Source organism: Corvus moneduloides, chromosome 2, assembly GCF_009650955.1.
Source record: "Corvus moneduloides isolate bCorMon1 chromosome 2, bCorMon1.pri, whole genome shotgun sequence".
Classification (NCBI taxonomy): domain Eukaryota; kingdom Metazoa; phylum Chordata; class Aves; order Passeriformes; family Corvidae; genus Corvus; species Corvus moneduloides.
In genome coordinates, this window is record NC_045477.1 from 82,326,945 (window position 1) to 82,351,461 (window position 24,517).

General features: G+C 43.0%; 1 protein-coding gene and 1 long non-coding RNA gene across 2 annotated transcripts in view; one reads left to right on the top strand and one right to left on the bottom strand.

The window, feature by feature from the left end:
• CLYBL (citrate lyase beta like) overlaps window positions 1–18,941 on the top strand; it is a 168,521-nt gene extending 149,580 nt beyond the window's left edge. Inside the window, exons 7-9 of the mRNA XM_032100122.1 lie at window positions 2,174–2,298; window positions 18,302–18,401; window positions 18,793–18,941. Of these exons, the coding sequence (XP_031956013.1) occupies window positions 2,174–2,298; window positions 18,302–18,397 (221 nt within the window). The 3' untranslated portion in view covers window positions 18,398–18,401; window positions 18,793–18,941. The remainder of the gene's footprint in view (window positions 1–2,173; window positions 2,299–18,301; window positions 18,402–18,792) is intronic.
• The window catches only part of LOC116439962, a 79,726-nt gene that overhangs the window by 34,249 nt on the left and 20,960 nt on the right, over window positions 1–24,517 (bottom strand). The window lies entirely within an intron of this gene.

Here is a 24,517-nt window from a genome sequence, read left to right on the forward strand (position 1 = left end):
TATCAAGTGGTACTGTAAAAAAGATTTCGTGGTCATAAATTTTAATGCCTTCCAATTTTGCACTCTCTCAGTAACTTGTCAATAAAAACAATTCTGTTTAAAATATTTACTTGGTTCCTGCATGGCATTATGTCAGTTATTTGGATAGGTAGACTGTGACAAAAATCAACTGAGTTCCATAAATCAAAAGTTGGATTATATTCTCCATAAATTGTTCAGTAGTGTTTAAATTATGAAAAAGCATAGTTTACTACTATAGGTATCTTTATCAAAAGCAAATCTTTTTACAGAAATGTTTTACACTTTAAAAAATCATATAGATGTATTTTTAATTTTGCTGTAATTAGAGATTGACTTTAAATATAATTTAAAATATGCTCAACATTTTTTTCAGAAAGTTAAGCTCCTTAGGATTTTTCAAGAAATGCTTGTACACACTTCAATTTTGGAATTAATGGTTTAGCTAGGAGAATTTGTTGTATTACAAATAAGGAACATCATCAACTTATTAATGATGACATTTTATTAAACTGACTAACAAACCTCTGAGTAGACCTAAGGTAAAACACATTAGTTTAAAAAAAGTCTTTGTGTAATTTCTTTCAAAAATTATAGTTCTTAATGGGGTTTAAGCTTTTACCTATTTTTAAGGTATTTTAAAAATAGTTATGATATTGAAATTTCAAACTGAATATTTGCATGCCTGTAATATCATAAACTAAACGCTGTTTAACAAGAAATAAAATTGAGCTACTTATGGCTTTTTATCAAAGGAACGTAGCAACGCTAAAGGACTACTACTTCTTTGCTCATTTAATCAAGGAGATTTTCTTCGTACTCCAGGTTATCACTCAGACCCACTGCAGTCTGATGAAAGTAATCCCAGGGATTTTTGCAGGGGTGTTTTCATTGAAAATAGGTGTATCCCTGCGCTCATGTGTGAGACTTCTCAGATCTAGTGATGAGCTGATTCCTAAAGTATAGCTGGCTCAGTGTCAGTAAAAACACGGGAACAGACCCCGTTGTGCAGGAAACCTCCTTAGGTCCTGACACTTCCAACTTTTCCTGGCGTGCAAAAATCTCGCTTGCGCAAGCGGCTGCGGTGGCGGCAGGGCGGCAGGGCTGTGGGACCCTCGGTCTGCAGGGGACTGCTCACTTGCTGGCAGGATTGCAGGATCAGGCTCATCCCTCTAACTAGTCTTGTTATCTGGCACCGAGGAGAGTCATTTATTCTGCAGGAAGCTGGGAGTTACAGTAGCCTCTCTTTATCAATACACCTTAAAAGCAAATCACAAATTCACACCGGTCTGTGAAATTCCCATAGAAATGAACTAATAGTGTCAAACACTGCACTTTTAAAACTGTCAAACAAATTAGACATGTATTTGTTTTAAGGTAGCTAAATTCAATCACAGATTAAAACTGATTGTGTGGCTGTCGATTCACCTTTTTAAATCTCTAGTGAAAAAAAAGACAACATATATTTTTATTTTCTTATGTTTATACAAGAAAGGATTAAAAATATGCTTCATAAAACCTCAGGGCACTGCTGGTGGTTGTTTGATATACCAGTGACTAAATAAATATTACAGCCTACCTGCAACTACCAATAATTGCAGCAACAACAGTTTAAACAACATCAAGGATTATACGGTGCTAAGACAATACCGAGAATTTAGGGCATGATCCTTAGGCTACTGGTAACTTTTCAGTCCTACAGATCTCTTACCATCTTCTTCAGATTTCATTTTCTGAACACATTTTAATACAACTTATTTAAGACTGGCTGGAGCTGTTATTTATATAGTCAAATTCAGAGATGCCTTATACTTAATTGTTATTGACAATTGTAATTGCCCGAGACAAACAATTGCACCTGAAATGACTGAGAGAAGATGTAAGGATTGAAATGGGGAGGGAGGAGAAAGAATCATGGGTTCTTTCCAACTATACTGAATGCAAGCATAGCACAAGGTATTTTTACTCTCAAAATAATCTGTCAAAAAACTATCTGCCTGTTTTCCAGTTTTAAAAATAAAAGAAACCAAGTAAAATAATTAGTTAGAGAGCAAGAAAGTCTGCAAGGCATATGAGAGCCTCAAGTGGTTGGAACATTTTGCTTGAACATCTGTTTGTTGATGCATGATTCTGGTGTTATTAATCTTCTTTGTAGGTAAGCAGGTGATTCACCCCAACCAAATTGCTGTTGTCCAGGAACAGTTCTCTCCGAGCCCTGAAAAAATAAAGTGGGCACAAGAACTGATTTCTGCTTTTGAAGAACATCAGCGATTAGGCAAGGTAAATATTTTGTTAATATGCCATAGTGGAACCAAATTTGAATAACATTTAAGATTGAGAAAGGTCGGTGATGGCTCTTTGCTTTTATCTTACGACGTGTGCTGTAACTAAGAGTATTTCTTGGGAAATCTGTCTCTGCATAGTGTATATTATAAATGTATCACTTCCCAATATATTTAGAAATAGAATGGCTATCTTTTCCTTCCTCCCCATTTTAACTTTAATTCTTTGATTACACAGCCTTTTGAGTACCTGCAAGTATACAGCATCGGAGAATTAAAACTGCTGCTCCATTATGCTGCAGAATCGCAGTGTTTCTGTCAGAGGAAAATATTTGCAACCAAAAGTCAGGTAGTCTGGCAGAGGACTCAGACTGCTTCCACAGACATCTTTTATGGAAAGAAATAAATGGATTAGGAAGCCTTCGGTTTCTAAAAAAATATCTGTGATGGTAGACCTGTTTCACTTTTGGGGGTTTGATCCCTCTAATATGCCCAGTAATGAGTGAATGTACTTTTGAGTGAAACTGCTTGCAGATTGTAGTTCTTAATCACTAAAAATGGGAATGTTTTATGTGCATTTGTACCAATTGCTGGACCTGAATTTTGGATAGAGGAGAAAGCAAATTAACACTAGAATATGATTGTTCCTAATTTAGTGCATCATTGAGTCTCACGTTTCCTGCTCTGTGGGTTTCTGCTATGTAAATATTGCGGTGGTGATGCACAATCTGTCTCCACTTTGTGCCAGTAATACTTAAATTAGGGGTCGCCTGAAGGAAGATTTTATGCTAGTTGCGGCATTGTCAGTTAATTATCTTAAAGGTTATTTGCTATAATCCAGTTTGCCTCTTTTTGAAAGAAAAAAAAGTTGCAGCCAAACATGTTTATCTTAGTCTCAGCCAAGCCTAGGCTAGTTAAAAAGGAAAGTCCCAATGTCGGAATGGGGAGTGCAGATGAGTGGGAATGGTTCACATGTGCTTGTGTAGCATTCAAGTAGGAGACAAATCCCTCCAGTCATGAAGTTCATCTAAGACTGTGCATAGGGTCTCAGTTTCTCTGGTGCCACATAAATGTTTTCTGCACTTTTTTTTACACTTTCTAGTGGGTAAAAAAAATATGGGATAGCTGCCTTCCCTGTTGCCCTGCATTTCTGATACTGCGGATGTTGTGCCTTAAAAATGCTGTAAAGGTCAAAATAGAAATTATGCTTTCTTCTCAGAGGTAAAGTGTGACAAGGTATTTGCTGTTGCTCTGCCCTTCTCCTTGCTGAGCTATTGCATCCCCTTTGTGGTACCTCAGTGTTTCCAGTAGAGCCATGACTACGCTATTTGGGTGCTGTCCAGAGCAGTGATTTCAGGATCACTCTTAGAATGCTGTATGCCTGGATCTCTTTGTTCTCTTCCCCTGAATTTTGAAATGTAGCTCTCTTCATGCAAACAATGTAGAAATAGAAAATATGTGACTGGTTTTGCCCATTATTCTGATTTACAAGGCTGGGCTCCCTCACAAAAGGCATCGTTACAAACATACTGCTGGTGCAAATGTGTAGGCAGGTAGATGCAGCAAGAAAAAAGTACAACAACTTACTCAGCCAAATATTGTTTATGATGTGTTTAATACTATTCATTCAGCTGAGTTTAGTATCAGAAACTCATCTAAGGAACATCCCTGCCATATGAACAGTCAACTAGGAGACTGGACTAAATTTAACTCCAGTCCCAGTATCACACAATCATTAAGCCAACCATGTTTAATATAGAATTATTTTGTGTTAGGCAAGCGTTAATCTTTAAATTTGTTTTGAAGCTGCTATTTTACTGACATAATGCTGAGGTTTTTTGTTTATATCAGCCATTCAGGGGGGGTTTACTTGGGTTTGGGGGATTTTTTTTTCTCTTCATAAATGCTTTTAAAATATGTTATAAGCTTCTGTAATCAGCTGCAATAGCAAATTTGCTAAGGGTTTGTGGTGCAGGCTATTTTTTTAACCAACCAGGCTGCATGCTTCATATATTTTTGCATGTAGCCCTCTATCAATAAAAAAGGACTGGCAGGTTAATATGTGAACTTCTGGATCTTGTAGCACTGTTGTATTACTGGACTTTATAACAGATGTGGAAAAATAGTTTTCCATGTAATGCTGGAAACTCATTAACTGAGTTTCTAATTTGCTATTATGACTGCGTCAGTGAGAAGAGCTTGGACGGTCTGATTACTTAATTTTTTTTCCAAAGCAAACATATCTCACTGAGGGATCCTCTCGCTCCACATCCTAACGACATGCTAAAATGTGAGTAATAACTCTTCCCCCACCACCTCCTGGCAAATACTCCACACAGCGGTTTCAGTAATCCTCGTGTCCTAATGAAACACCTCTTCTGTTTTCCTTTCCCTTTTATTATATTAAAGTGTTCATGTCAGTAAGACGAAAAATATAGCGGTGGTTAATATGGTTGAGACTCGCATGGTTTTACCATGTTATTAATCAAAGTTGAAAGCCTGGAAAAAATAAATGTGAGGGATTTGTGCAGCTGTTTGTGTGGTAGGTAAGTTACTGGTCTGCAGGCTCTAGGATCATAGTTTGCTATTAATTTGATTTAAAGTTTGATGCCCTTAGTTAACAATATTTTATATTAAAATACAGTAATAAGCTTTTATAATCTATTCCGATTTGAGAACTACAATTACCATAATAATCTTCTTTGGAAAGAAGGCTGAACCAGGCTACTTCATCCTGGACACTGAAATGCTTTGACATAGCATCACCCAAATGTGAGTACTGAGGTCAGGAAAAATTAGGATCTCGACTGAGCACTGTGGAATTAGAGATGCTGTAGCAGTGTCCAAAGAGAAGGAAATTAGAGAGCTAACCAGCTAGCCAGAAGTATTTGGGCTTGCCTTATGGAGATAGCCCTGTCTGAGGGGTTGCTGTGGTTTGGTTTCTAGGTTGTTTTGTTTGTAGGGCTGTTTTTCGCATTTCTAATCCAGCTAAAAAATAGCATGTCTAGGAAATAAATGGCAACATTACGTTTTGGACAAGTAGATACAAATGCTGAAAAAGTACGTTTTGTATTTTATTCGACTATTTATTAAGTGCTCTCCTTTGTCTAGAACTTTGAGATCTAAAACTGAAAAGTGCTTAAAAAGAAAAGTGTTATTTCCAGGTTGTTTCAATATTTTTCCAGTAGAACTGCATTACTAGGGGATATGCTTTTCAAAATTAAAATTTTCATCCTAAAGAAAGCAGGCATAGCTGTTGGAAAGTCTAAATATAAGATAAATGTCAGTGTGCTCAAAAATGAGAAAGAAGGGTGATAAACATCATTCCAGTAGTCTAAAGAACAGATTCTGTTAGAAATTTCTAAAGCTATGTTAAACAGGGAAGTCATCTTATAAATACAGATTAGCTGAATCTAATGGGAGAAGTTACCATCCTATTTTAAGAATATCTGATTTCTAACAATGAGGATATAAGAGTCTTTACTATTTAAGTAACTCCTGAGTTTTATTTTTCCAGTACACTGGATACAGGACTGTATCTCTTCTATATGTAGTTAGTGTTTGTATATGACAAAAATGTTAGATATTGAAAATGCATTTTTAAGCCATTCTATGTGTAAATACATCAGGAATAATATCATTATTGAAACTGAATCTTCCCAAATTGCCTTACTTTTAAATAAAATTCAAATATAAAGAAAAACAGAAGAATAAAGTAAAAGGTTGATTACACATTTATCTCACATACTAATTTACAAATGCTTTCAAAGCACCCACATATGAAACTAGGGAATAACTAAATGATGCTGCCAAGGTCACTTGTCAGGTAAGGATTATTTAGAGTTAAGGTAAGGATATCACAAACCCAGGTTGTAATATGGGTTGAATATTTAAATCCCATAGAGCAAATCAAAAGAAATAGTTGTACGTGCCACATACAAATGCACAGAGTGCTTCTAAGAAGACCTTTAGCATATGTTTCTTGCATTATATTCTGTGCCATTGTGTATCATGTTCCCAGCAGCTGAAGAATAATATATATGAACTCCAGTGATTTGGCAAACTGTACAGTTTCATTTACGGACCTTTCCAGGATTATGAAAAATCTTAGGAATGCATTTATTTACACAGCATCAATCCAACAAAGGAATGGAAATTTCCAGCAGTGGCTCCCTTATAATGCTCTTTGTTTAGGAAAAGCTACCCCAAGCCACTGTATCTTAGAGACGATGCGCCCTCATGCTTGGGCCAGCTCCAGCTCCCACTGCCTCACAGGGAGGTCTCTCCCGGCCTTCCTCCTTCTCCTGGCTGTGCCGTGGACCCCAGGAGGGCTCCCCAGCCACGTGGGATCCACCCTGTCTCAATCCAGCCCGTGGTTGCTAGGCAAGCAGGACCATGTCCCAGGGCTGCCTCTTGGAAGGGATACACAGGAGCATCCCTCAGGCATGGGGCTGTATGAAACCCCATCAACCCACAGGGATTATATTGCACTTTACAGGACATTACCTTGGGGCTTTATGTAGAGCTGGGAGTGAGGGAGCAGCCCAGCGCCCTGCTCCCCTTGCCCAGGACAGACTGCTGAGTTTTGAGGTGCCGCCACCCAAGCTGGATCCCATCCCAGAGTGACAGTGGCAGCACAGGGTACCTCTGTGTGTGCTGGGCTGCAGTGCTGTCAGCCCTCCCTCCGAGAGCACAGGACATTTGCTGTCCTTTGTGTTAATCAGGCAATGTGTACTCCTTTCACTGCAGAGTGGGGGATTCAGGAATTTGTGATAAATTGCCACCTTTAAGGAGCACCAGCCTTTAGAAGTCTAGGCTCAGGTGCATCTCTATGCAAAGATGAAGAGTGCTGGTGGGATTTAAGCATGGGCCACTGTTACATTGTTTATCTTTTTAAAAAACGGCCAAGTGAAATTTTAATGTCAAAACTGAGAGAGCTCATATTAGTACTCAAAGTTTCTCTAGACAGTTTTAGTATTTGAAAAATGCTTTACAAATGTGTTTTCTGTCATGGTTGAAGGCTTTTCTCTTAGAAAGGTCCATCTGGGGGCAAATTTTGAACCTTTACAATAGAGCAGAAGGGGCTGTACTAGCTAATTGCTTGTGCTATACTGCTTCCTACATTGGTGCAATCAGTCCTGAGGGAGTTATGCCAGGTGGGGAGAGAAGGAGACAGATTTTACTACACAGGGCTGCAAAAGCTTCTAAGCAGGGCAGAAACTCATACAAAAATATTTTCTTGCCAGCTTCCCTCCTTTCCACTCCCCAGCAGGCATTTGGTGGCTCTTAATCTGTTCTCCTCCACTCATTAAAGACCTCTGTCCAAAACGCAGAGGGAGAGGGACTCGGATGGCACACTGATATTTCCCACGGGGAGAAGTTTCACCATGAGCCGGGAGCAGGATGGATCTGTGTGCCTCCATAGCCTTGCCACCTGGAGGTAGCCCCTGCAGGAGGCAGCTGCTCCTGTCCCGGGGGACACAGGCTCTGCAGAGGATGGCACCTCTCTGGGCTCCCCCTCAGCAAGGCACGACTCCTCTACCCTTGTTGGCTCAAGGAGGTAAATGCAGGGTGAGTTGCTTTTGGAAGGGCCATGCTGTGTCGGCACATTCCCAGTGCAGCCGATGCTTTGCTATGGACATGGAGTGGGAAGACACCCAGCACTGCAGACACCTGCCCACCATCGTGCCAAAACCTGCTCTGTACCAACCAACCCACCAAGACAACTACCCACCTCCAAAATCCCTCTTTAAAAAGCATTAACGAGCTCTCATGAGCCTCATTTCAATTTCCAAAGCAGGATCTAACTAGAGAGGTAATGTTCTGACCAGATGGCTCTTTTTAAGCTTTACTGAGGGAATTCAGAAGCCTGTACAGCCAAAATATTGTTTCAGTTAATTTAAGTAGCAGCAGTCTTGCTGCCTTTTCACTTCTCTCTGTGCTAGCCAGCTTTTTCAGGGACCTGGAGTGGCTCTCTGCAAAAGCTCTGTTGGTTGAAATAGAGAATTACAGTAAAAAATGGCCGTTCAATCCTATTCAGAAAATGAATCTGAAATTAGAAAAAACACAAAATACAAAAATATGGGCAATTCCATGCTTGTTGGCAGAACGAGCCTCGCTATTATTATTTTTCTCAACTACCTTGTATTTTACAGCTACCTTTCCCTTCGGTATCAAATGCCGTCTGTGTGCCCTGTAGTCATTTACTTTCAGATTGAATTTTCTAGTTTATATTTAACACATTGCTTCCATGACTATAAACCTCAAGTTAATTCCAAAATACTAAATGAAGGGTGTCTGAGGATCCTAAAGTCTTAGTATCAGCTACTTTTCACTTTTCCATATAATAACCATGATGCTCACTAGGGAGAAAAAAATGCATGGTTGGATAGGCTGTTTGTCCAGGAAGCTGCTTTTGTGCTATAAAATAAAGATTTGCTTGGCAGCAGCAAGTCTGCTCTCTAGGATTCTTCCGTTCCCAATACAGTATAAGACAGAGAATAAAAACCAGTGGAGTATATTCCTGATTTCTAGAACTTTGCTTCTTTAATTTTATTCCTTCCTGCTCTAGAAGAGCACACAAGTAGGCAGCAACCACAATGGCAAGGTAACTAAAGAAAATGCAAAGACAGCAATAAAAAAAATCCTCATATCTGCCTTTCATTCAGGGATCTTAAATAGATTGTTTGCTCAGGGTGAGGGAGAGACTGGTGGCCTGAGGAGTTTCTGATGCTGGACCAAGCAGGATCTCCAGGCCCACCCCAGCTGAAAGGGTTATCCCTGGTGGTTCAGGCAGCTTGGGGGACTATAAGAAGGAAAAACAGCTTGTCTGGCTCACACAGCAGGGCAAAACCCTTATATATGGGCTGGAAACAGTAATGCCAGGTGGAGAAGAAATGAAGGACCTTGTAAGTCCTTGTTCTTCATCTTTCCTGCCCCACTGTGGACTTGAAGGATCACAAAGTCCTTTCTACCTGTTGAGCTTTAGAAAGGGCTTCTTCTGTCAGAGTTCTTGCACTGCTGCTCGGGAGTTATTTGAGGCAAAAATCAATCTCTATTTCATGTGGCTGTTGCTCTTTCTTTCTTGACCTTTTGTGTCCTTCCATCTGCTCCTGGAGGTAGAAGCCTATCTCAAACAAACAGGCCTGCTTCTGGCATTACAAACTGATTTATCCTCTGAACTCACTGACTACTTCTTCTCCAGTGGAAGCTTACACTGGCAAAAAGAAACAAAAGGTAGTGGTTTCTAATGTTTTCTACGTATCAACAAAATGGCTACAGAAAGTTAATGGTGATGATACTTTGCAGAATTCCCTCCTCATCCACGCTTCAACAGATCAGAGACCCACTCAGAATTTTCTCTTTCCAAAAAGATATCTTTGACAAACCTTTTCAGGGATCATTTATTTTCTCCAAAGATTTTGTGTACAGGTGTCTTTCTACCCATACTGGTTTTACAGAAAAGGGGTGAATGTGAAATGGTCCAAAGGAAAGGCTGTGAAAATATGCAGCCCAAAAAGCTTTATCCATACAGCTCACTGCCTGTGAAGTCTTCAGTTTGTCATATGTGACTGCACTGGTTATTTGGGCATTTCTTACCTACTGCAAAGACACTTAAAGAAAGCGAGAGTTATGTATGAGTCTGCTCTGGAGGCAGGACAGGCCTGAGCAGAGAAGAGAGAGAGGCATTACCGTGTCACAGTCTGGAAAATATTCCCAGTTGACCCAGATTTCACTGAACACCTCCTAGCAGCTCACTAACCTTTGGAAGTTCATTACAAGAAGGTAGAATCATGACCCAGCTCTTAACGACGGCTCTTTGGCTACAACTTGCAGAAGAAAAAAATTAATTAAACCTGCATTCAGCACCATCACAGCTGTTAGCTCTTGACTTCCCCAAAAATATGGTGTCAACCTTCTGTTTCAAGAGAAATCATTTCTTTGTACTGAGGATAATCACTCCTCCCCCAGGCACAGACCCAACGCCATTTGCTGTGACCAGGCTCCTCTTCTCTTTTGTTCATTACCTGTAAGCAAATCCAAGCGTTCTTTTTAAGCCCCAAAGCAAAGACTTCCAAATTTCCTCTGCAGGGAGTCACTTCAACAATGTGTGTTTTCATTAATCCCAGGGGAATTATCTTTCTGAATGCCATGCTTTTTAGGGGGAGCCTTTGCCATCCACCTGCTCCCTTCCCGTCTCAGAAGACCAAATCTGCCCTGCTTGCAGAACACAAAACTCTTATTTCCTTGTAACAGCTAATATTGTGCAGGATTAGAGGTAATGTTCTCAGAGCCAAGCAGATTTTAGTGTGTTTATTCCTCTTATTTTTGGTGTCTCCAAAAAGTCATAACTAGACCTTTGGGTTTCAGAAATGGGCAAGACACTGAATTACCATGGAAAGAATCAGTGTTTCTCAGATAACTGGATCAAAGATTTCTTGTGTCTGTGGACATGAGGACGCTTGTCTATGTGGGTTAGGAGGTACACAAGGTTTGCACTAGCCAGCTGGCATCACCCCTTCTGCTCATTTCCATTTAGCCTGGCATCTGCCCGCAAGTGCCGACACAGGTCACAGGGGTTGGAAGGGGACTTACATAATTACTTATTTACACAATGGCTGTATTCACACACAGCCTCTGGCCCGCGTTACCAGAGCAGTGTGGGAGCTCTGTTTGACTCACGACATCTCCTAATGATGAAGGGGGTGGAGGAGAGAAGGGTGGCTGGCTCGTTGGTCCCCTTATGCCCATTTCCTCCATGTCCTAGATGCACATCTCCTCCAAAGACTGCCAAGTAGGACAAGGAGACAACCAGACTGCCACACACTCTGCAGGGATTGGGTCTGCAAAGGAAAATATTGCTAGCAAAACTGTTGAGAAAAGTAATAGGAAAAAAAACACCAAATCTTTATCAGTGGTGCACTATTTCTAACCACATGACAGCAGAGTACTGTCCAAGGACCTCCCCTCACTTGTGAGACTGTCATACAATCAGTAGTCCCCTAAGTAGTGGAAGAGGAGGTTTTGGCAATTCCATAAGCATTAGATAACCCCTATTTTAGACTCATACTTAATTCAAAATTCAGCAGCAGGTGGTTTCTTGTCCGTATTGCAGTTTCCTGGAACATCATCTTGTCTTGCTTTTCCTTTTTTTCTATTGGCCTAACTACCCAGAATGTCCCCCATGCCAAAGCCTTACCTATTCACCAGGATCCCCTAGCACTTTCAAGCCTGCCATCTAAGTAGCCTGACTAGATTCCCAGAGTAAGCTGCTTTTGAAAAAGGTGGCTATCTCTACACAGTGGCCTAGGACAGCAGATATGTGGACACACACAACAAATTAACCTAGCATTAATGGCTATATTTTTCCATCTGATGCAAGACAACTGGGGTTTTTCCTTCTACTGTAGACAAGCCACAATCTCAATGTAACCTATATAAATGTCTTTGAGAAAATCCTGGCAACTCTCACACGGGAGTTAAAGTTGTTGGCTACATGTATGACACGATCAAGGCATCGAATCAAAGGTTTATTAGCAGAGGCTGGACAATGACTGAGTGGACCACAGCAGTGGTTCCAAAAACAGAGCACGGAGTTCTCAAAACTGATGCTCGTGCTTGGAGTCCCATCTGCCAACAGACAGGAAGCCAGTAGACTTTTTGGAATTTACAGAAGTTGTTTGGTACTTCAAAAATTACATACTTGCTATGTCTTAGGAAAACCAATCTTCATATTCAGTACCAATGCAGGTGATCAATACATTAGAGTGGTCTAAGAACTGAGGGTCTGCAGTAACCCTCTTAGTGAGCTCATTGCAGTCATTGGGACGGATGTGGATGGAGGCACAGGTAACCACAGATGGAGCAAATGCTGAGGTAAAAGCCACGAGCATTCCCAGGTGCAGGAGTACATCTAATTCTTCTGTATTGTCAGCCAAGGGGGACTAGCTCATCTGATCATCGTCCCACACGTCCCAGAACAATTATTGTTTGACTTTAATTAACTCAAGTACTTTAATATACAACTCAGAGATAATTGTGTCACATTACTATGAGGTGCCTTAAATGTTCTATATCATGATAGTTTTTTTCTGCTTATTTCTCTCCTTAATCCAGTGGTACATCAAGAAACAAAATATGGTGAGAGTAAAACCCTGTGTAACATTGTGTATCATATAAAAAGGTTTCAGTACAGATGAAGAAGTATAAAACTTTACATTCCCTAATCTTATGTAAAAACATAAGGGTACCTCACTCGTCATCCTGTCCATCCCCTGTTGTACTCAAAGTCAACACAATTCCATATATAACAGAATTCCATTATACCCATGATAAACACTAGCAAGAAAATTACCTGTATCATTTCTTCCCCTCTCCTCGTTCCACCACAGAATATTGATCCCCAGATAACACAGAAATTGTGGACACTGAATCCTGTCCATTTAACTTCTAGAAAGGTAAAATGCTTCTTGCCACTAAAAACTAGTATACTCTGGTTATGAAATGGTCGTATAGATTTACCAAACTCTTTGACCACTCCCAAAAGTTTCACAAAGTAAATGTTCCCGAATACAGGAGAGACACACACAAAAAGAGGAGGTCTTCATGTTCCAGGAAACACTGCATTAATGCGTTCACCTTTTGCTATGGCAAATGACCAACGCTGAGACTCTTTCTGTGACTTGATACATGTCATTTCTTATAGGCAAGGCAAATCTTTAAGGATGACATATAGGTATAACAAGAGCCATGTTTAAGATCAATGGCCACATGCGGCCAGGGTTGTATTCTAAGTTGTCAAAGAAGAGCCCTCAATTACACATTGAACTTTGCTAGGTCTGAGCTGTGCTGGAGTGGCTGCATTTATCTAAAAGGAGCTTCATAAGATACAAGCATAAAATCTGCCAAACTGGTGTGTTACAAAGTTTGGTTCTGCATCTCTTCAGTCTCTCTACAACCACCTGGAAATTTGTTGCATTTGTTCTTCTTACTGCACAACTGATTGCCCTTCTTTATCACTAGCCTATGTCTTCATGTCCTGACCTGTGAAAATGACTGCTCTCTGTCAACTCTGCCTTATGGCTTCTCTTGCCTGTAGGCTGGATCCTTGCATCACTTGGAGCTGACCATTCTCAATTCCCATTTTTCCAAGACTATAATTTGCCATTACCTTCTGAGTAAAAAAAAAAAAAAAAAAAAAAAACCAAAACAAACAAAAAAACAACAAAACAAAAACAAACAAACAAAACCTAGCAGCTTTCTATAATTTTAATTCACTTGCAGCTGTCTTCTATATTTGCCAAATCTTCTTTGTTCCATCCTCACAGCACTTTAGGATATACTGAAATTCGAAGTAGAGCTGTTAAGACCTTACTCAGCCTGGCCTGCGTCTTGCATAAATTGCTGTTACTTTTTTAAAGTGTTACTATTGTCCTAACAGAGCATTAAATGTCATTGTGAATAATACTTCATGCCAGAAGGAAACACCTTGAGTCTTTCCTGTCTTCTAAGTGAATTGGGAAGGACTTTTTGCAACTCTGCATGATGACCCAAACAATGAACACCGCTCATTCACTTTTTCCCTTGATTCGTCCTTGGTAGTCTGCCCTGACAGATCTATAGAGCAATCAGGCTGAGGAAGCACAGACATTTTGTATTTACAAACCCCTCTGCTGTGTTGTGCTGCCTTCACAACAGCTGTACAGCGTGGGCCAGCCAAAGTGCCCTTACAGCTCCCATACACTGCAGAGTGGTGAGTGCCAAAGTCACCCTATTTCTCACAGGGCTTTGCCTTTAGCACATTCTCTGTGTGGCTGTATGACGGATGGCACTGGACAGGCATAGCAGAATTTGTGCAGTGTCGCTTAAAACCGGGGCAGCGTCTTTGACCCACAAAGCCACCCATTCCTCAGAAGGACTGCGCTTCCAGACTGCTGTCTGGTGAGTGCTACAGTTGTCCTCCATTCCCCCACTTCTCATCCCACCTGAATTGTTGCAGTGCAGGTTACAGTGGCCACTGCAGCAGAGCATTCAGAGGACAGGTGGATAGGCCTCCAGAACACAGATGTCTGATTCTCACCCCCTCATTACAGCGAATTCCGATGTTCCTAGCGGTTCTTAGTTTACATGTTTTAAGTTTATTGGTTCAGGAGTTCTCCATCCAGTTTTATGTATACGTTTATGTTTATGTATTTCCCCTAGTTCCTTACGTATTAGTTCTGAAAAGTTCTCCCTTCTTCGATGCTCCATTGGTCTACTCATGTAATTCCCTCCCTTAAGTTATACCTATTGGATATTCCTCTGTTGTCTCCTCCTCCTCAGTCAATCCCCATTGGTTGTTTCCCTTTGTTCCACCCCCCCCCCCCCCCCCCCCCCATATAAAATAGTGTGCTCTCCCCTTTTTTCTGGTCTTTGTCCCTGGATCTTCCATAGCTGGTAAACCAGCTGGAACCTGCACAGAGACCCGTCTCTCATCCTTTGCCTCTGCCGACGCTTTTACACCACCTCTGTTTGGGGCTCGCTCCTTTTGAAGGAGCCAGCTCTCCCTGCAGACTGCAGCTGACAGCTTTCCCGGCAGGTTGCAGCTGACTCCTGCCTGCAGCAGCAGAAGCCAAGGATGTCTGCAGCTGGATGCTGTGCTGCCTGGGGCTGCCCCAACAGTGTCACCGAGTTACTTGCATCCATGTATTGTCATCTGGAAGCTGTTCCCATCATCTGTGGCTCTGCCTCCTGGATGTTCCTTCTCCCAGCTTCTCCATCAACCTTTACCTGGAGGACCTGTCTCTTCCCAAGGCTGGTCTGACACATTTGATTAGTCTGATGGCAGGGTCCCTTTACAGAGTTCTGAAAAGGCTCCCTCTGAATGATTTAAATGGTTACGTGGTGAGCAAGAACCACAGCCGCCGAATGCAGTGGATGCAAATCCCAGCCTTGCATTACCCACCTGCTGTTGCTCCTGTTCATGCTGCAAGCTTCCTTAAGAGCAGGCCCTTAGTCCCATAGTTGAACTATTGGAAATCTAAGTACAGGCTGGAAGTGTGAGATTGTTGAGAAAATTAGGCAAAAAGAAAATTTAGATCTATGACTAAATTAATCCCCAGATTAATGCTATCAAAGCAAATGGTGTTTATAGAAAGTCTTGTTTTCTTTATATTCATGTGAGAGAAAATCAAAAGAATGCTAGAGGCAAATTTTGTCTACCAGAATTGGAAAAGAGAGCATGGGGACAAAGCTGTAATTACTGGTATTTCCTATCTGTTGAAACCTGTGGGTGGAAAGAGAGTCAGTGAATAGGGTACATTCAATGGCATTAAAATTGGTTTCTTTTTCTGGACTTTAGCTCAACACTGCAAATTAGCAGGGGGAAAATAAGCCTCAGAGTGAACAGGCAGAGAAGCCAACTTCATGTTACCCTTTGCTGTTAGGAAAGAAAAAAAGGCATTTTTTTCCTTCACGAATTCAAATTCCTAGCAACCCGAAGTACAGCTGCACACTGACAAGCAGGAAACATGCAACACTTCTCATGTGGTTCACTGTTTGTGTGTCCATATACACACCATTACCCTGTTTCCCTTTCTAAACATATTATTTTAATGAAGAGAGGACAAGCATGCTGTTTAATTAACTCTTGCTTTATAAAAACGACATTCTGACCCAGATTCATCATGGTGCAACTTAGGTGCCTGCAGGGGCATCTGACTTTAGATCATCCTGTATCCAGTCAATGGAAGGGATAAGACCCTTCCAGCCATGATTTGGACCACCAGATATCAGAAGTGACATTGTTAGGCACCCATCTCTTTCTGCAAACTACTGCAGGTACTTAGGGTGACCTAAGTCAGCCTTTCACAGAACTAGGAAGGATGATTTGAGACTTCAATGTATTTCTGCTTATGACTGTCATCCCACATGCAAATTTCTCCTGTAAGCAATAGCTGTTACTGAATTAGCTTGACTCTTTATTTTGTTACCGAATCGGCTGTTACTGAATGGGCATTACTGAACGCCTGTAGAAAAAAAAAGGACAATTAAAATATGTTTTTCTTACAATTAAAAAAAATGTACCTTGCAGTTTGAGATCACTGCACAGCCCTAAATTGTTCCAAATAAGTCCTATGACATAAAATATTTACGTAGTTCCCAATTTTTTTCACAGCAGTTAATAAATTGAGTAGTTTGAGGCTGCATTTTCCGTAAAGTTTTAAAAGAATAACTGAAACTTACTGATATGTAGCTATAATTAAAAGTGGTATATTATGAATAGTAATAATAATAACAATATTGATGTTGGTGTTGTTGGGATAAGCTAGGGTTGACAGTTTGCTCAGTAAACAAAAAAATTCTATTTGAAGCACCAACCCTTGAGTATCTGTCAGTCCAATTATCTCCAAACCTACCTGAAATACTGCAAACTACAGTAGGAAAATCTACTTTGAGTGAAAGAATAGTTTTTACTATTATGTTTTCAATGGCTTTAATACAGCCTGCTCTTACATGCAAGAATATTGGTTTGTATTAGATGACTGTTTAAGGTGGATTTTTGTCTTAACTATTCCACAACATGATTTAGTATTTAATTAATACTGCTTCAGTTTAGCTATATATGCCACTGGAGCAATGCATTTCCTAAACATTTCTGTAAATGGGTTGTATTTTCACTTTACTTACCGGAGTCCTCTATTTAATAATTATCGAGCCCCAAATGAAAACCAGAAGGTTTGTTCTCTTCTGCATTTCTCACTGCTCATGCACAGACACAAGTGCTGCTATCATCCGTACCTTGCTCTAGGTTAGCCTTGCTCACTGTCAAACCCAAGGCCAGGCTGTGATCCCGTATCGATTGTAGCAGGACATTAAAAGAGAGAGCAGTGCTTCACAGAGATGCCCTACGCAATGCTGGGGCCAGGCCCTCAGTTCTGAGTTCTTCAGGGAAGGGATTGCAGCTTTGTACTTGGATTTTTGGGTTTGTTGTTTGGGGTTTTTTTAATGTGTCAAACTACTGTTAGAATTGCAAATAAGATTTTTTTTTTTTTTTGTCTATTGAACTTCAGCATGTCTTAGTGCAGTGTTTTATCTTCCAAATCCTACCTCAGCAACACATGGGGATTACAGGGCACAAGTCAGGTTTGGCACTATTTAAAACATATGTCCTCTGTTTAAGATTTAACTATGATTCATAGTTAATTGTTTTAAACTTGTCACCATGGTACCAACAAAAAATCCTAAGAAATACAAAGTGACCTTTGAAACCTATCCTAACTCTCAGGTTGCTGCCGCTGAGGCACACAGAGTAGTTCTGCATCCACTTGGGGTAATTCTCTGTATGTGGTGCTCAGGTGGGCTTTATCTCAGCTCCAGAGGAGATTTGGGCACTATTATTGTGCCGTCCACTTGGTTATTCCAGCTTTCATCCCAATCCCTGGCTCTCGGCACAGGCCCGGCCTATCTTTAGCACTGGAGACCTAATGGAGGGGTGCAGTAGCAGCACAACCTCAGCAAACCCTGAGTCAAGAAAGCTTCACCCCCACAAACACCCATTACTGTTTACTGACACTGTTAACTTCTGGCTTTGCCCTCTGTCTGCAGGCAGTTTCCCGCTGGCCCTGTGGCACAGCCCTGGATGGATGCTGGATGGTTATGCTGGAGGTGGGGAGCAGAGGTGCCCCCGGGTGTGGTGTCTGCCAGCCGCTGTCCCCAGCTGGCACGCACGGCCTCACTGCTCTTGGTCCTCAGTGCTTGCCAGCTACAGAGGCTGAAACAGGCCAGCTGCACCCTGGGCTTCTCTTTTCTCTCTCTTTTTGCCTCCTCTTTGGAGAGCTTGTTGCCTTCCACATTTCTTAAAATGCATTTTCCCTGTCTTGATTAGTTTGTCTTCTAAAACTTTTTCAGGATTCCTGTGGGAGATGATGTTTCTTGGCAAACAGATGTGTTTTTAAAGAACAAGACATGCCAACTACAATTTCCAAAGGTGTCTCAGAAAGTTCATATTCTCTCTTTTCCAGGGAGCGTTTACTTTCCGCGGGAGCATGATCGACATGCCATTACTGAAGCAGGCACAGAACATTGTTACGCTTGCCACAGCCATCAAGAAAAAATGAGCTGGTAAATGAAGCTCTCTCCATGGGGCCCCAGTAGCTGTTTTAAAAGATGACTATAATACTTGGGGGGAGGTGAAATTAAAGATGTCAAGCTTAAACAGAAATTCATTTCCATTTTGCAGATCTGTTATAGTTTGCTTACCAGAATTGCTAATTACTAAAACTATTCCCAACTCAAACCACTGCTCACTCCTGCATGGCCCATGATCTACTCATAGCCCACAATGAAGTTACATCACCAACTCTGTGACATCACAGTAATTGCTACAAACGTGGGATTATGACTTCACTGAAGGAGAAGGGCAAAACATAAGCCTGAGCTCTGTTAAAACAGCAGAAGAAAACTGATTCAGTTGTTTCTATTTCTATCTGTGCTTCTTCCCACTCTGATACAGAACTCCTGGCAGAAAGGAAAAAGCCTCAAATAGACGCACCAGTTGAAATAACTGTGATGAAAATCTTTACCGTGTGAGCTTTGCTTTCCCCACACATCACCCTTCTGTAAATGTGCAACAGCCATTAAAAATAATGCACCAACAATGCAGGACTCTTGACTTTCTTCTCTTTTTTTTTTAAGCAGTCGCTATTCATAGAGTTTCCTCCTGGAAGCGTCCGGCCCGGGAAGGGTTGGATGGCAATAAACTTGTAGTTTTTGGAGACACAATGCAGCAGAACTTGTGCATATGGTCTCGAGTCAGATTTACATCACATTAGGGATACGGCTACAGATCATGTGGGCTGTGTGGTTAACGGGCTTAGTAAAGCTGTTTTGAAGAGGTTAACCCAGCTTGTAGTAAGGGTAAATAAACATAACAACCAGGCATTGTCCTCTATTCAGCATGTACTCTTATATGGAGGGCTAAAGGGTATTGAAGCTGCAGAGGATCAACTTGTGGTTGCCAGAGGACTCCAATGAAGTTTGAAACACCAACAATCAGAGATTTTGTTTCTGTTCCTCATTAAATCATGAGCTTTTGTGTTCAGACTATGAACGACTGTTCTTTAAGAAATTAACAGAATGGGAAGTTTTAAACTATGCACCAACCTTTTCATGACCTACACAGCAGCTATGCTGCTGCACTTAGACAAACACCGCAGGGAAGGCTGTTCTGTTTATTTAAAATTGTAAATAGAAAACAGTTGTTTTTTAGTTTCGTTTCTCACCGCCTCCATGGCCATTTCACGTATGAAGCCACAGTGCTTTATTCCTCCCGTTCCTCGCCTAGCGTGTTTCCCCTCCGTCTCCGAGCAGCGATTTCACTGATTTCGGGTTATTTTTGGTTTAATTAAGAGGAGAGGAAAAGGGGGGAGGAAGAACCCCGCCGACGGGCCCGCGTGGCCGCAGCGGGGAAAGGGAGCGCGGGGGCGGCGGGAGCGCCTCTCCGCGGCTCCCCCGGGACGGCGGGGACACGGCGGGGCCCGGCCCGGGAGCGGCGAAGGAGCGGGGCGGGGGGCGGCCCCCCGGGGACGGCGGGGACACGGCGGGGCCCGGCCCGGGGAGCGGGAGGGCCGCCCTCCTCCGCCCTCCTCCGCCGGGGCGGCCCTGAGGGCGCGGGGCGGGCGGGGGCCGGCGGCAGAGCCCCCCCCCCACGGCCCCTCCGCGGAGTTTGGGGATGAGCAGCGAGGGCCGACCCCCCTCTCTCCCCGTCCGCCCCCCGGGTCCAGTCCGAGGCGCTGCGCCGGGGGATCCCTTACAGCGCGGGGACCTCCGGGCTAATCTGATTAATTAAAGACTACCTGCTTACATTGCAGCTCCCCCTCACCCCCGTGCGTTTCAGGACACCCTCCGTTATTAATTCCAGGCTGACTAAATTATGGGCGGCACTATTAAAACATTATCAGAACTAATGAGAAACAATTACTTAGGAGATGAGCTGGGACGAGCCGTAGCCGGGCACGCGTGTCGTTCTCCCCGCAGATTGCGTTAATAAATCATCAGGTGCACGGCAAGGCGGCGGCGAGGCCTGGCGCAGGGCACGGAGGATAAGATATATGAGATAAGGGTTGTTTGGGGTTGTTTTTTTGTTGTGGGTTGGGTTTTTTTCTTTTTTGGCATAATTTTTTCATTAATCTCAATAGGACGCGTGTGGTGTAGATGGTTTTATTCCCTTACTGCCGCTCAGGAAGAGGGAGCGGGGGGAGGGAGGAGTAGGATGGGGACGATTTCAAAAACTAATGTCTTCATTGTTTTACTGAAGTCTTAATGACCAGGCGTGACAAGCCCGCGGGAGCTGCGCGGCTGCGGAGGGCAGCGCGGGGGCGGCGGGAGCGCCCCCGAACCCGCACCCACAGCTCGCCCGCGCTCGGCGCCTCCTGTTCCTCGTCAAACTGGAGGATATTAATACACTCTCCTGAGGTGTTTACACGCACCCTCCCTCCTCTGCAGCTGACTGCTTAAGGAACTTCGTGACCCGTACGTGGAGAAATCGAATATGCTAATAAAATGCTAGATATATTCAGATTTTTCCTTAAATTTCCCTGACACCCGCGCCTCCAGCGGAAAATCCTGCTTCCTTTTAACAGCCTTAACGATTTTTGCTTTATCAGAAATAAAATCCGATTTATTTGGCTTTTCCGTTTACTTTCCGAAGCTTTCTGTGATTTTCCGGCTTTATTCTTCTCCTCTTTCTTTCTTTTTCTTTCTCTCTTTTTCTTTCCCGCCTGGTGCTAGGCAAGCAATTGGTGAAACAAAACAGATTATAAGATTAGCAGCAGGATTTTGTGCATATTAATGATAGGGAAGGGCACCGAATGGGTTTGTAATTGCAGATCTTGCGCTTGGGATTGGGAACTGTAGCCCTGCCACAGCAAAGACCCCCCTGTGAGGTTTTCACATTGGAACTTAGGGGAAAAGTGAAAAAGTAATTACCAGAGCACAACACTGAAATGTTAAAGCACTTATTCTTTCTTTCAGCGTTCTGTTTTAAAGGGAGAAATCGGGCAAAATGGAAAATAAATTACTTTCAAATAAGTAGGTTAGCACCTGAATGCTGGTGCGCATTTTCCCGGCTTTTTTTTTTCCCCCTTCTTTTTTTTTTTTTTTTCCTTCTTTTTTTTTTTTTTTTTTTTCAAATTCTAGCAATTATTTAGCCGGGCATTGCAGACCATCCAAGCAGCAGAAAAGGCGGAAGGGAGGGCAGGGAGACCCCGGGAACACAGGGGTACTGCGCCTGTGAGGGTTGAAGCAAATATCGCCAGGACAGCTACTCAAAGCTGCGGTTGGAAATTTAGAGGGATTTTTCCGGGGTGGTTTTTTTGTTTGGTTTTGATTTTGAAATCGGGACTTAAAAGGAAAAAAGATTGTTTTGGTTTTCTCTTCGACAGAAACATCAAACGGTATTTTAGCAAGGGATGCATTTCACAACCACAGATCCCTTACAGGAACGGCGTATTCCTTGCAATATCGAGAAGTAACCTGACGCTGAATTTTAACTCTTATTAAGGGTTGCTCCGTGTTTCTTGAGCTGCTTCAGCCCCCTCTGAGTTTATTCTTCCTAAACTCTGGATTTTTGCGTTTCGAGCTCAGTGCTCCTTTACTGACTTTTCTAATCCTTCTCTCCCGTGATTAACAGCCAGAAATGGCTTGGCTTTAATGGCACCTACTCGAGCGTATTGTTTTAATTCTGTTTACGGAAAATCAATGTATCTGGTGGAAATTAGGCTTTGAAAACTTTTTTTTTTACGAGCAAATAAAACGGAGTATCTGCTCCTCGGGCAGTAATTTCTGATTTTGAATTGAAAGAGGAAGGGGGTCGGGGGGGAAACCAGCTTTGACTGCGTTTCATCCATTCCATCCCTTCAACCCTCTTCTCCCACTTTCACCTCACTCAGGTTCAGAGCATGGCAAAGCCCCGAGGCAGGGCTAGTTTATAACAACTATTATAAATATTAAAAAGTGGGAAGAAGGGAATATAAGATCGTGCGGGCAAGTATATTATTTTCTATTTGTCCCCATTGCTGCGGCTAGGCAGCCGCGCACCCCGCGGAGGGGAGCCCCGGGGAGCAGGGCCCGGCGGGGCGGGGGGAACACTTCGGGTGGCTTTGGGATGCTGGCATTTGCACGAGGTGCCCTGCGGATGGGAGGGGTGTCCTCCTTACCCGGAGTTGAGAAGCTGCCAGCAGTGCCCGGGCGGCAGGAGGAAGCCCCCGCAGCGCTCCGCACTGCCGCGGGACTGCCGGGCTGCAGCCCTGAGACCGGGCGTGAGATGGATGGATGGATGGATAGATGGATGGATGGATGGAGCGCAGCCCCTGGTCTCGCAGGGATCGGCACAGTCCCATGCCTTCCTGTGCTGCTGCCAACAGCCCTGGACACCAGGGAGAAAGGGAAGGGGGGAAGGGAAACGGGAAGGAAGTCAGAAGGAGGAAGAGGTGATTTAATCACATTCATTATTCTGCCACGAAAACGGTCTCCTCCAGCCACCCTCAGGGCCACAGAATCCCTTCAGTCGGGACCGGGGTGCCCATGGAAAGGCCACCTGCAGAGTGGTACACACACACACACACGCACGCACACTCCAGCCTGGTACCAACGGTGACAAAGGGACAGCACAGAAATTAGTGCTCTCCATTTCCATCACACCTTCCCTCCCTGTCACAGTCCCCACTTGGCCTTGTCCTTTTGGTGCTCCTCAACTTCCCTTTGCCTCCCAGCACTGGGTATCCCTCAGTGGGAACAGAGTGGGGGCTTTCCTCCTCGCACTGGGGTGCTGGGAATGGGCTGCACAGTGGAAATGTCCTGCATGCGCCCACACTGCAAGCAGGGGAGAGATCAGACAGCCTTGCTATGTTTAGGGTGATTGCTTCCCCAATTAATTCTGAAGCTCCCAATATGTGATATCAAAGGCAATACCGTAAGGTGATGCTCAGAATGATGTCTTCAGATGTGCAAGAGGCCCTGTTTCTAAAGCTGTTGTAGGTGCCCACTGCCTGCTGGCATCGTTTGAAGCTGATCATCCTGATGAGAATGAGGAGTGATAAATGCCTATGCTACCTTCTTGGGCCTCTGTAATTTGAAGTGTGACTCCATGTAGCTTTGGATCTTATGTTTAGAATTTTATTCCTACTTCTTCTAGTGCTGCTAATGTCATCAAAGCTGTGCTATCAAGCACAAACACCAGTTAAGAATTTTATGAACTGAAGCTTGTTGAAGGTAAAAGCCTTGTCTCTGTGTGAGACATGCCTGCAATAGCCTAGACTTTATGGCAGACATTCACACTGCTTTGAAGACCTAGTCTAGGCTTACAGATACCTGACTTCCTTCCTGGCTTGCTTTTGCAGTAGTCCCTAATGCATTAGTAGTGTTTGTGCAGGTCTGTTACTCTATGGGATGCCACTGGAAATGCTTCATGCTACCTCTCCATGTCCTGCTCTGTCTAAAATTGCAGCTCAGATACAGTCAGTAGTGCATGTGTCGCTGCAAATCTGACCATCACTGACAGCCCTGCCTCCAGATTTGTCACTGAGAGGCCTCTGCTTGTACAATACAGAATTAAATACTTGCAAGATGAGGGGGAAACTAGTGGCAGTGGACGTGCAAGAGCTGTCTGGTTACATCGTTGGTATTACTGTGCGAGAGTACAGGCCAGGGGGAAAAGTCACTTTCACCCTCTTCAATCATCAGCACTTGTGTCATCAGCAAAGAGTTTGTGTTTTAGTGTAAACTACTGGAAGAAGTTCCCCCAGGTCTGTGGTACTTGGTGGGAGTGCTGGAAAGAGCCGTGGTCTCTGCCCACAAGGTGCCTCAGAAGGAGCTCACCCTGCAGAGGGTGCCCATCCCTGCCTGCCCCATGTGACTTTTGGGGTACTTGTGAAAGCTGCCTGCTCATTTGAAAGCATTCAGGCACTTTCAACTCCACATCATGACTCTGCTCAGAGACCATTTAAAATATGTAGTAGGTAGAGACATCTGTTGCTTTCTTTACAATCAGTTTTGAAAAAAACAGTTCCTCCTGAGGGAAAAGGCCAGTCCTGTGCTAATGGCAAAACCTCTATTGGTGCAATTCTAAGGTTTTGCAAGGAGTTGCAAAATCCAGAGGCATGCTGGGTTAACTGACTTCACCATATGGACTAGTTGGTGTCTAACATTTTGTTGAATATTAAGAATATGCCTAATTTACA